At 34.8% G+C, this 12,687-nt stretch overlaps 2 protein-coding genes across 2 annotated transcripts; both read right to left on the bottom strand.

Moving 5' to 3' along the window:
- Positions 1 to 4,882: 4,882 nt before the first annotated feature.
- Positions 4,883 to 5,827, bottom strand: LOC132011630 (olfactory receptor 52K2-like). The gene has a single exon (XM_059390476.1). The coding sequence runs from the start codon at positions 5,825 to 5,827 to the stop codon at positions 4,883 to 4,885; it is 945 nt and encodes a 314-aa protein (XP_059246459.1).
- A 5,278-nt stretch (positions 5,828 to 11,105) lies between these two features.
- Positions 11,106 to 12,050, bottom strand: LOC132011624 (olfactory receptor 52D1-like). The gene has a single exon (XM_059390463.1). The coding sequence runs from the start codon at positions 12,048 to 12,050 to the stop codon at positions 11,106 to 11,108; it is 945 nt and encodes a 314-aa protein (XP_059246446.1).
- Positions 12,051 to 12,687: the final 637 nt, after the last annotated feature.

Below are 12,687 nucleotides of genomic sequence, written 5' to 3'. Positions count from 1 at the left end.
CATAGGGAAAGCATCAGTCTTCGCAGCATGAAGTTGATTAAACTTTATATAGCCCCACATTTTTGAACAGTAAAGTTCTTTTTTTTTATTTTTTTTTATTTTACTTATTTGTCAGACAGAGAGAACACAAGCAGGGGGAGCAGCAGGCAGAGGGAGAAACAGACTCCCTGCCAAGCAAGGAGCCCGATGAGGGACTGGATTCCAGGATGCTGGGTTCATGACCTGAGCCAAAGGCTATCAACTAATGGAGCCAGCCAAGCTATTTACTATTTAACAAATAAAAAGTCATTTTATATTTATTATTATTGTTGTTATTGTAATGTTGATTTTCAAACTAGGCCTGGAATTTCCATTTCCAAATGAACATGAAGAGCTAAGTAAAAATGTCAAGCAGTGTAATTAAATTCCCTGTTACTCTTTTTAATTAATGGCCTTGGAAAGAATCTGTGAAATTAGTACTGGCAATCATTAATGACTAATGAAGGAACTATTATACCAGACATGAGTCAAAACAGACCATATAATGAGTCACTTTGTCCCCTTTTCTGTCACTTCTCTTATCATCAGTCTTTTCTGACCAGTCTATGATTACAAACTTCCCTGGACCATCAACTATACCATTGATATTTGCATATGATGTGTATGTTGTTTATGATATCTTCATAAAGCTCATAGGATTTATGATTTGTCCAAATCAAACGAAGAGCAACTGAGGATTTCTCAGAGAACACATTTAGAATTGGGGGATTTTATATGTCAACTTGAATGGAAGGGGAAAAAATTATAATGCTATATAATGAATTTTATCCCAGGACCTGAGTTTCCTTTCTCAAAGACTAAAGTCCCTGTTTTTTTTTTTTTCCCCCCTCAGGGTAATGTAGGAAATACACACACACACACACACACACACACACACACACACACAAACACACACACACTTATACACACACACACACACAAATATGTGTGTATATAAGTGTGTGTATAGATATATATGTCCAAATATATCCAAATGTGAAGATAATCTTTGAAAAGCAAAACACTCTGCCATATTTTTTGTGAAGTTTAATAGACAGATCTGTTTATGAAGAAAAATTAGAGATCCCTTTTTTTGGTTAGATATGCAACTTATCTAGAATTATTGTGATTCTCTGTAGGAGTTATTCTCTCTCATAACCCTCCCAGAACACACTCCTCTTTATCAAGAAAATCCCCATACCCACTTTAACTGAAGTAAGTATTAACTTCCTAGGAAACTATCTCTGAATAACTCTGGTGATAAAGCCTAGTTTATTTGCTTCTCATTTGCACTCACAGAACACACATTCAAGTAGTTCTAATTTTTATGCTATTTTACATATATGTACAATATATATATATATATGTTTTTTAATATTTATTTATTTATTTGAGAGATTGGACCAGTGAGAGAGAACATGAGCAGGGGGAGGGGCAGAGGGAGAAGCAAGCTCCCCACTGAGCAGGGAGCCTGATGGGGGTCTCGTCCCAGGACCCCAGGATCATTACTGAGTTGAAGGCATTTAAGTGACTGAGCCACCCAGGTGCCCCCTATACAATGTATATTTAAATTTATCTTCCAAATAAATTGCTGGATTCCTGAGAGCAACATCTAAATTTTATCACTGTTTTATGCCTGATTTCTGGCAATTAGTCTTCCACGTAGTAGGCTATTTTCATATGGAAAAATTAATTGCATTAAAAATAGAATTATACATTTACTTATTAAATGATACCTGTTACAGAAAATATAGTAGGGAATAAAGTTTAGAATAGTATCAACCCCTATTTCATTATTTAAATAAATAACAATATTAACCTGTTCCTAGCTAATTTTAAAAGTCTCCCAGATTTCCCTAGATATCACTTAAACACTCAAAAACAAGGGTGTAATGTTATATCAATTATTTCTATCCAATATAGATATATTAACATCAGTTACTTATTACACTTGCCTTATTATTTGGATGTTGGAGTATATAGGCAAAAGAATAAACAGAATAGATATGAATAATTTATTTCCCTTCATTTTATTTTATTATTATGTTCAATTAGCCAACATAGAGTACATCATTAGTTTTTGATGTAGTGGTCCCAAATATTCTACTCTCTTTGTCATCAGTAACATACACCCTTTCATAAATACACAGTTTAAAAGATCACGGCACATTTGTAGTCATTTCATTAGCAAATTAAAATGGAATAATCAGAGCCAATTGAAATGATTAATTACGTACTGAGATTATCTCAATAAGTTTTGGTGTCAGTAAGAGAAAGATGAATCAGAAAACAAATAGGATGAATGGACAAATGATAGGGGGATGAACAGAAGGATAGATATGAGATAAATGAAACATAACATGTTAAGTGGAGAATCAAGGGACTGAGTAAACATGACAAGTATTTGTGTGATTTTTTCAACTTTTCTGTTTGTTTAAAAATATTTATAATAAAAATTTGGGGAAAAAAAGGGAGATGCAGCTCTGGTCATAATTGCTACTTAGTAGTGGGGAAGGAGAATGAGAATTTGCTTCCGGTATGTGGGCCTTTCCATGTCTCTTAGATTGGAATATAGTTCCCACAGACTTTTCTATTTCCTTAGGACATATTTTCACTTAATAATATGAGGAAAATAACATGATAAAATGCAACTCATTTAAAGAATACAAGGAAAAGGTAACACTTTAAAGAGTAAACCTACAGTTCACTCTGTATCCTTTAGGATAGGCATGTTCTCAACTGATGTTTCTGATGACAATCTGTGTAGATACATTGTGTGTGTATGTATATGCATGTATCTCTGTATGTTTACTCAACCAATGAATAGTATGGAAAAATGTCTCACAATTTGTATAATGAAGACTCAGATATAAGAGTTTAGATAGCTTAGGTTTTCTAAATTTGAATTTAAAGGATTATATGGGGACATTTGTTTCTGGACAAATTGGGGTAAAGGGACCTGCAAGAAAGAACTAAAATACCATAAAATAAATGAAGTCAAGGCACTCAAGATACTGGACATCAGATAATGAGGGGCAATGGAACCTGAGGGGTGGGAACCAACTGAGGTTATCCCCAAGCTTACTGCCTAGGGAAAGCTATCAAAACACATTAGGGAAAGGTAGAACCCAGGCAGAGTTCAGCATGATTCCTAAATTAAGGATCTGGAGCTGAGATTCTTGGGAGAATAAAACAATTAGAAACAATCAACCAATATACCAAAGAGAAGAAATCTGCAAAGAGAGGGAACTATTTTGATCTTCAGAAGGACTGTATTAAGAACTTACTTTAATGCTGATTAGTTCATGCACAAACTAATTAGTTCTAGCTAATCTACCCAAAACATGTGTGAACCAGTCTACTGAAATTGGAGGAAGAACCACACACAAAAAAATGGGGCAATACTTGAAGCTAACCCTTTTTGAGCAGCCACACAAGAATTTCTCATAATTTATTGTGATAGCTTTATCTATAGAGTAATCTTTATGTCACAATATCACAATAGTGATAGAAAGATAGAGGGAGACCATGCACTGAGGCAAAATGAGTACCAGATGCTCTGCTTTTGCATAGGATAGTATAAAAACAAAATCTGGCAAAATCAACCAATTTGCAATCTAATCAAGTCTCAGAATAAAGCTTGAAAACAGAGAAATTAAAAAAAAAAATAGCATCCAGCAAGGTAAAATACATAATGTTTGGCATTTGTTCCGATTTACCAGTCATGAAACAAAGTAGAAAAAGGTTGATAAGTGAGGAGAACAATGAATCAACTGAAAATGACCCAGACAAATGACACAGGTACAAGAATTAACAGATATAAGCATTTAAAATCTTTACAAATTCATTCCATATCTTTGAAAATAAGCATCCTAGTATCCAAAGGAGGGATAAAATTGGGATGGCAGTCCAAAATTCACCATCAACATAAACTGTCACTATTTGACACATCTAGAAGCTCACTAAAATGCCCCATTCGAAAGTTTTTTTTTTTAATTTTTTTAATTTGACATGACTCAGAAATCACCCTGAATATCAAAAGACATTTGTAGTGGCAATTGTTTACCATTGGAGTATCTTAAGGCAAATTTACTGATTGGGCTAACAAAAGACCATAAAACTTAAACAAACAAATAAGCAAAAAACATAGAATAAGATGCCAATCAGAGAGTTTGAAAAGTTCCAACATAGTCCTAATAATCTAGAAAACCATATACCTGTGTGCATAGTACATGCACAAGATTAAAAAAAATACACTCAAAATAAAAATTTGCTTTCTAATCAAGGACTTTATATCAGCTATTATGAATAAGTTCTATGAACTAAAAGAAACCAAGTCTAAAGCAGAAAAAAAAAAAGTTTGAGAATTATGTGTCACCAAATAAAAAATATAAATAAAGAGATAGGAATTTTAAAAAAGAACCAAATATAATGGAAAAAATATAATAAATGAAATTTAAAATTCACTCCTGGTGCTCAAAAGCATATATGAACTTGTAGAAAAAAATGAATAAGCAAACGTGAAGAAAGGCCAATTGAGACTACCCAACTAAAAAAACAAAAAAAAAAAAAAAAAAAAAAAAGAATTCAGAAAAACAAAGTCTCAAAAACTTTCAGGATACTAACAAAAAATAGCAGCATACTTACAAAAGAAAACTGAAAATGACAAGAGAGACAGAAATAACATTTGAAGAAATATTGGCTGAAATTTTTCAAAAATTGCTTAAAAAAAAAAAACTTTAATCCTCATATACAGGAAGCTCAGCAAATTTCAAGTAGGTTGAAATCAAGATATTCTTAACCAGTGTCAAACTTTTGAAAGAAGAAAGCAAAGGGATAATCTTCCAAGCAATAAGATATGATTTTAAATACATTTGATTGTTAAGAATTTAAAGAATCTCTCCCTGATTCTCTTGGTTTTCACACCATAAATAATAGGGTTCATCATGGGTGGAATAAGAAGATATATATTGGCTATAAAAATATGGATATGTGGAGCAATGTGGTGGCCAAACCTATGAGTGAGAAAAGAGAAAAAGGCTGGTGTATAAAACACTAAGATGACCCATACATGGGAGACACATGTGCTTAAGGTCTTGAGGCGGGCAGCTTTGGATGGGAGATTAAAGACAGTGAGAAGAATAAGGACATAAGAACAGATGATCAATATGAAATCCAGTCCCCCTGTCAGGAATGCCACAATTAGGCTGTAGGCTCTACGAATCTTGGTCTCAGTGCAAACCAGCTTTATCAGGGCCATAAACTCACAGTAGGTATGGGGGATGACATTAGTTCGGCAGTAGGAAAGCCACCTCAGTAGAAAGGGGTGTGGACTGAGGAGTATAGTTCCTCTGAAGACAATGCCCAAACCCAAGCCTACAATCACTGCAGGTGTTAGGATAGTGGAATGTCTTAATGGATGGCAGATGGCTATGTAGCGGTCAAAAGCCATGGCCAAAATAAACCCAGATTCCATAGTAGACAGAGAATGAATAAGATACATTTGAGTGAGGCAGGCTTCAAAGTAGATCTCTCTGTAATTGAACCAGAAGAGGCTGAGAATCTTGGGAAGCGTAGAAGAAGTAAGCATCAAATCAGCCACGGACAGCATACATAGAAAGAGGTACATAGGTTGATGCAGTTTGTGGTCTGTCTTGACAATGAATAGAAGGGCAACATTTCCCATTAGTGACACTATGTAGACGAGACAAAAAGGGATAGAAATCCATACGTGGACAGTCTCCAATCCTGGGATGCCAAGTAGTAGGAAGGTGGAAGGGTGAAGATTGGTCCTGTTATAATTTAACATTATGCAAACAGTAGATATTCCATGGCCCTGTTCAAATTTTAAAAAATCACAAAAATTATAAATATATGAATACCAGGTTTTTTTTTTTTTTCATTATTCTAGGCCAGAATGGATGCTGGCTATTGAATTAATCCTTCTGTAATATAATCTTGAAAGGCGTCAAATACATGGGACTATGTTTTGGAGGGTAAGAAAAATCATTAGAAAATCACCTATCTAGCTAGTTAGCTAGCTATTATCTACCTATCTATCTATTCTATCTCCTTGACTTTTTTTTTTTTTTTTCAGAAAGTGTTGCTCAGATAGCCAGATGCATTTCAGAGGTATTCCAGAAGTAGTAGTTGATACATTGCTAAGAATGAAGATATAATTTTCTACTGTTTGAGAAAAGCAAAAAAGTGTAAGTACCACCATCATGAATGAGATCAGTGATTTGTGATATTTTAACTCTCTTATTCCCCTTCCAATGATAGAACTTACAGATATAAGGAAAAGGTGACTTGGGAAATACTATAGAACAATTAGGGAAGCGATCTAAAAAAGCAGAATGAAGAGGTATGAACAAAACTGGTCCTATTTTTAAAGATGATTCATTGAGCTAATAAATGAAGGACACTTATCTTCATAAAATGAGTTCAACTGAATGATAAGAAAATATTTAGCAAAGGACTATAGAGAACATGACTAAGTCTGAAAAGTATGAGTGTTCAGATTACCAGATATTTGTATGTTTTTTGTAAAAGATCAATCAAATTTTCCAGAAAGTGAGTGAGTAATACATTCATCAATAACACAATATACTTCACACTGACTTTTGTTTCCAAAGCAAACTCCCCTCCCGCCTGCCCCGTATGCCCTATATTGTGCCTTTTATTCCTGAGACTTAATTCATTACATATGGAAGGCCTCTATCTCTCTCTCACTCCCCTTTACCCATTTTTTTCTATCTCCCACCCCCTTCTTTCTAGCAACCCTCAGTTTGTTGTCTGCGTTTACAGGTCTGATTTCTGAAGCTAACTTTTAAATGCAACTCTTGGCTCCCACATATCAGCTTGCCAGATAGAGTGCCTTAAAATCTGTGAGCAATTATTTTGGAAAGGTATTCTAGCAATACAAAATTGATAAATCATTATTTTGGTTCAAATATTCGTATATGGTGATCTTATGTACCTTGAGGTATCCTTTCACTCAGAATGAAACTCAGTGTGATTTTTTTTTTAAAGGTTTTGACAAATGTGGCTCAGTACTAAATCCTGAGTGAATTAATAGTTATGAACAGAGGTTTCAGATCATCTTAAATATTGAGTTCATCTTCTACCTTATTTTTTGTTAAGAAGTTTAAGCATCTTTCAGAGAACCATAGGTGCTGTCTTCATTACTTAAGACTGGATCTAGAGCCCCCATCATAGTCTCCATAATTCCCTTCTCATGCAAGCCCTGAATTTTCCCATCCCAACTCAACTACAATTTCTCACCCTATATCCTGGTTATCTTACCTTTACTATGAGATGGTCTCATTGCTCACCCTGAGGGTCAGCTTAATACTGGCTATAACTGCAAGAGCCATTATACCTCTTTTCTTGGGGGACTAGAGGCCTGCCAGGAATATCCTGCCTATCGCCACTCATGAGAATGCTATCTGATTGTAAACAATTTCACTAGTCTCTCCCAGTCTCTCCAGGCACAATTTAGTCTCTTGAAGGGAATCAATCTAGTAGTGTCCTCACCACCTAAGCTCTTAGCTTAGAAACAAAAAGGAGATGGCCTCTGGACTCCCAAGTCTCTTGAGATGCTTGATTTATTATACCCCCGGGGCCTAAGCACATTCAGAGGTTGTAAATTAATGTCTTCTTACATTGTATGTGATGAGAGCTAGAAGGAGTGGAGGATTCCAGAAAGGTGCATGTTTATGAATTAATTAGGGTGTCAAAATTAACATTCCCATATATCTCCAGATATTCTAAAGTTACTTACCTGAATCTTAATTAGTTCTGAAAAACAACTGAAGCTCTAGGATATTTTCTAGTCATGTTCCTATTCTTGAATCACCCATGAACTTTACTTGTTTGATCAAGTACAGAATATTCATTATCCCCCTCTACAAAAGAATCATTAATTACATTTTGGTTAGTGCATTATGCAAATAATGGGTATGTTTTCCTTACAGATATGCCCTTCTCATCCTCCTATTCTATTTCTGTATTTCAGGAGTGATGAACATTATAGACTATATTTTCCAGGATCACAGATGATCTGTATTTATGCTGGGTTTGTTCAGTGGGGGCACTGGTGGGAAAATATTAGGGAAAAATAAGGAAAAACCTAGTTTATTTCTCCCTATTTCTTACTCTTTTTAACTGCCATTTGCTCCAGGACTCCAGATCCTGCCAGAGGGGACTTCCATGGTTTAAGCTTCCACTGAGAGACTCATATTTTTGAGATATGATTGAACTCCTGATTCTTCTCTCTGTTTCACAGACCTAAAGTTGGTATGGCTTCCCATAGTTCTTTAAAAAAAATTTGTATAAGAAATACAAATTATATCTCATAGCTCAATCAAATCTCAAAGATAAGAAACATGCAAAAATCAAAAATTGTATTTTTATACACCAATAATGAACAATATAAAAAGGAAATTATCTAAATAATTCCATTTATAATAATATCAAGAAGAATAAAATAGGAATGATTTAAGCAAAGAGACAAATACTTGCACAGTAAAAAATATAAAACATTGTTGAAAGATATTAACGAAGACACAAATAAATGGAAAATTATCCCATACCCGTGGATTGGGAGACATAATATTGTTAATATGTTAATACTACCCAAAGTGATCTATAAATTCAATGCAATCCCTATCAAAGTCAAGCTGGCATTTTTTGAACGGAAAAATCCAATGTAAAATTCATACAAAATTTCAAGGAACACAAAATAGCCAAAAAAATTTTTTTTTGAAAAATAAAAACAAAGTTCAGGTCTCATACTTCCTGATTCCAGAACTTACTCCAAAGTGACAGTCATTAAACAAGTATGTTACTGGCCTAAAGTTAGACATATGATCTATGTAATAAAAAGGAGAGTTCCCAATTAAACTCTCACACATATGGTCAGGTAATTTCTACAAGATCATTCAATGGGGAAAGAATATTTTTTTTCAACAAATGGTGATGAAAAACTACAGATCCACATAAAATAGAATGAAGTTGGACTCACAGCATATAAAAGATTAGTAAAAATAGATCATACACCTAAACAGGAGAGCTAAAGCTATCAAATTCTTAAGGAAAAAAATAAAAGAAAGACTTCATGACATTGTATTTGACGATATCTTGGATATGACACCAAAGCATAAGCAAAAGAAGTAAAAAAAAAAAAAAAAAGCTAGATTTCATTGAAATTAAAACTTCTGTGCTTAAATATGGAGAACAAACTGGTGGTTGCCAAAGGAGAGGTGGATGGGGGCATGGGTGATACAGGTGATGCAGATTAAGGAGTATACCTGCTGTGATGAGTTCCAGGTGATATAGGTAAGGGTTGAATCACTATATTGTACACCTGAAACTGATATTACACTGTATATTGATTATTATTTAATTAAAAATGACAGAAAAAATAGTTTAGTGCATCAAAGGACACTATCAACAGAGTAAAAAGGAGGCAACCCACAGAATGGGAGAGGATACTTGAAAATCATACATCTGATAAGAAATTAATAGCCAGGATACATAAAGAACTTTTAAAACTCAACAGCAATGACAATAACAACAAATGACTGGATCAGAAAATGAGCAAATGACCTGAATAAACATTTTTGCAAAGAGTGTGTACAAATGGCAAATAAACACATGAAAAGATGTTCAACATAAATAATTTTTAGGGAAATGAAAATAAAAAAAACACAATGAAACATTACTTCACATTTATTAGGATAGCTATTACTTTAAAAAATAAAATAAAAAAAGAAACAGCAGTTGATGTGGATATGAAAACATTGGAACACTTGTGCATTGCTAGTGGGAATGTAAAATGATACAGATGCTGTAGAAAAAGGCATGATAATTCCTTACAAATGAAAACAAAGAATTACCATATGATACAGCAATTTGACTTCTAGATATATATCCCAAATAAATTAAAATAGGGACTCGAATAGATATTTATACAACTATATTCATAGCAACAATATTCATAATAACCAAAAGGTAGAAGCAAAATATCCATCCACAGATAAATGGATAAATAAAATGTAAGATAGGTAGATGATAGATGATAGATAGATGGATGATAGATAGGAATCTACATCTAATCTATATATGTTTTCTCTGTGTAACTATAGTCCACTATAATATACAGGAATATTATTCAACATTAAAAAGGAAGGAAATTCTGATGCATTCTACAACATGAATGAGCCTTGAAGATTTTATGCTGAATGAAATAAGCCATCACAAAAGGGCAAATACAGTTATGATTCCACTTGGATGAAGTACCTAGAGTAACCAAATTCACAGAGAAGGCAAGAATACTAGTAGTTGTCAGAGGATGTAGGGAATATGGGAATTAATGTTAAGGCATAGAATTCCAGATGGGGAAGATAAAAAAAAATCTCTGAAGAAGGTTGGTGGTGATGATTGCACAACAATGTGAATGCATGAATCACTGGACTGGACAATTAAAAGTGGTTAAAATAATAATTATTAGCTATGGTATTTTACCACAATAATAAAAAAGGCACCAGTAAACACCCTTTAGTTACATTCCACCTTAATGCTTAAAAACATGAATGGTAATATTAGATAGATAGACACATAGATGATAGATTGATCTTCATGGCTTTTTCTTTATTACCAACATACAAATATATATTACAAAGAGAAACAGCAGTGGAAGCTTCTTTCAGTTGTACCCTAAGCTGTTCCATAAGCAAGAGTAGGATAGTATCCATCATTTAGTTCTCTAGAGATATCTTATTTTGTTTATGATGTATGTCTTTTTCTCTTCTTTTTCTCTTTATATTGTACACTCTCTCTATTTTTAATTATCCTCCAAAAGACATACATACAGATAAAAGGAGATTAACAATTTTCCTTCAATATTTAATAAATGACTAAGCTGAAATAACTTGTTAGATTAGAATTTTTGGAATTCACAGACATGTAGTAAGCAAGAGAACTTTCGGGCAGTAGATGCAATTCAACTTGCAGGAGTAAGAGCAGCAAGTTATCTTACTCATATCGTCTCTTTTATTTCATTCATTTTGTCAATCCGACTAAAATCAAGCAACTTTGACCATTAATGTCCTAAGAACCCGCTCCCGTATTTTCTTGGTCCTTACTCCATACACAATGGGGTTGAGGAAAGGGGGCACCAAAAGGTACATATTTGCAATAAAAATATGGATATGTGCAGGCACATTCTTCCCAAAACGGTGAGTGAAAATGGAAAAACCAGCTGTGGAATAGAACACAAGAATAACACAGACATGTGATCCACATGTGCCCAAAGCTTTAAAGCCAGCTTCTCGGGATGGCAGGCGGAATACAGAGTGGAGGATGAAGGCATAGGATACAGCAATGAGAATGGCATCGCACGAGCCAATGATAGAAGCCATACTGAGGCTATAACTCTTGGTGGCCCTTATGTCCATACACGCCAGCTTCACCACAGCCATGAACTCACAGTAGGTATGGGCAATGATTCGTGTTCTGCAGTAGGGCAGCTGTTTGAGCAGGATGGGATGTGGAGAAAAGAAAGCTATTCCCCGAATCACCACAATCATACCCATTATGGTGATGCGAGCATGAGTGAGAATTGTGGTATGACGCAGTGGATGACAAATGGCCACATAACGGTCAAAGGCCATGGCCAGGAAAAAGCCTGATTCCATAGCAGTAAAACTGTGAATGAAGAACATTTGGGTCAGGCAGGCATCAAAGGCAATGTCATGGGCTCCAAGCCAGAAGAGACAGAGCATTCGGGGCAGGGTGGATGTGGAGAGGACCAGGTCGGTGATGGAGAGCATGCAGAGAAAGAGGAACATAGGCTCATGGAGGCTTCGCTCTGCCCTCACCACGGCCAGGATGGTCACATTCCCCACCACAGCCACCACATACATGGAGCAGAAGGGAATTCCAATCCAGACATGCAGGTGCTCTAGTCCCGGAATGCCCATCAACAGGAAGGTGACAGGAGAGGGACGAGAAGTGTTGAGAGGAGGCATGTTGCTTTTCCCTTTGCTTTTTGTCACTACTTCTGAAGAGGAAGCAGCACAACCAGATGCTAAAAACATGGAGGTTCAGTTCAAGAAGACCCTTAATGATTTGTTGCTAAAAACAATTCAAGTCATAATCACGTGTATTTAAATTCAGTAGGATAATAATGCTAAAATTGGTAATAACATACCAAACGACAGAAGTATAGAAAGGTAATACTTACTATATTAGGGACCTATATGTTACCTTGTCCATTCATTTGCAATGAAAGATTCCATCTTTAGTCACACCTGTACTTAGTTCAACAAATATTTACTGAGAGGTTACTGAGTTTCTTCCTTAAGATCTCATTCAGTATTTCCCTCAGGTCAGTGAGTTTTCCATAACTGGAAGAGATCTAGCAGAGACCTTGTGAAAATATCTAGGAGTTATTGAAAGGACCCTTATAGTCCATTCTGCCATTCATGTGAGGAATAGAAATAAATGGTCTTTGTCCATCTCTGGACACAATATTGAAGACTTTGGCACAATTTTTGAAGTAGAATCAACTCAATTTCTGTCTTTAGCCTTTCATTTGTCACTCTGCATATGTTACTAATCTGTCAAATTTATCAATGATGTTACTTTTTTCTTTTTGCCTATTTC

The sequence above is a fragment of the Mustela nigripes genome, chromosome 1, assembly GCF_022355385.1.
Source record: "Mustela nigripes isolate SB6536 chromosome 1, MUSNIG.SB6536, whole genome shotgun sequence".
NCBI classification, from domain to species: Eukaryota; Metazoa; Chordata; class Mammalia; order Carnivora; family Mustelidae; genus Mustela; species Mustela nigripes.
This window is presented reverse-complemented; position numbering and strand designations above follow the sequence as displayed.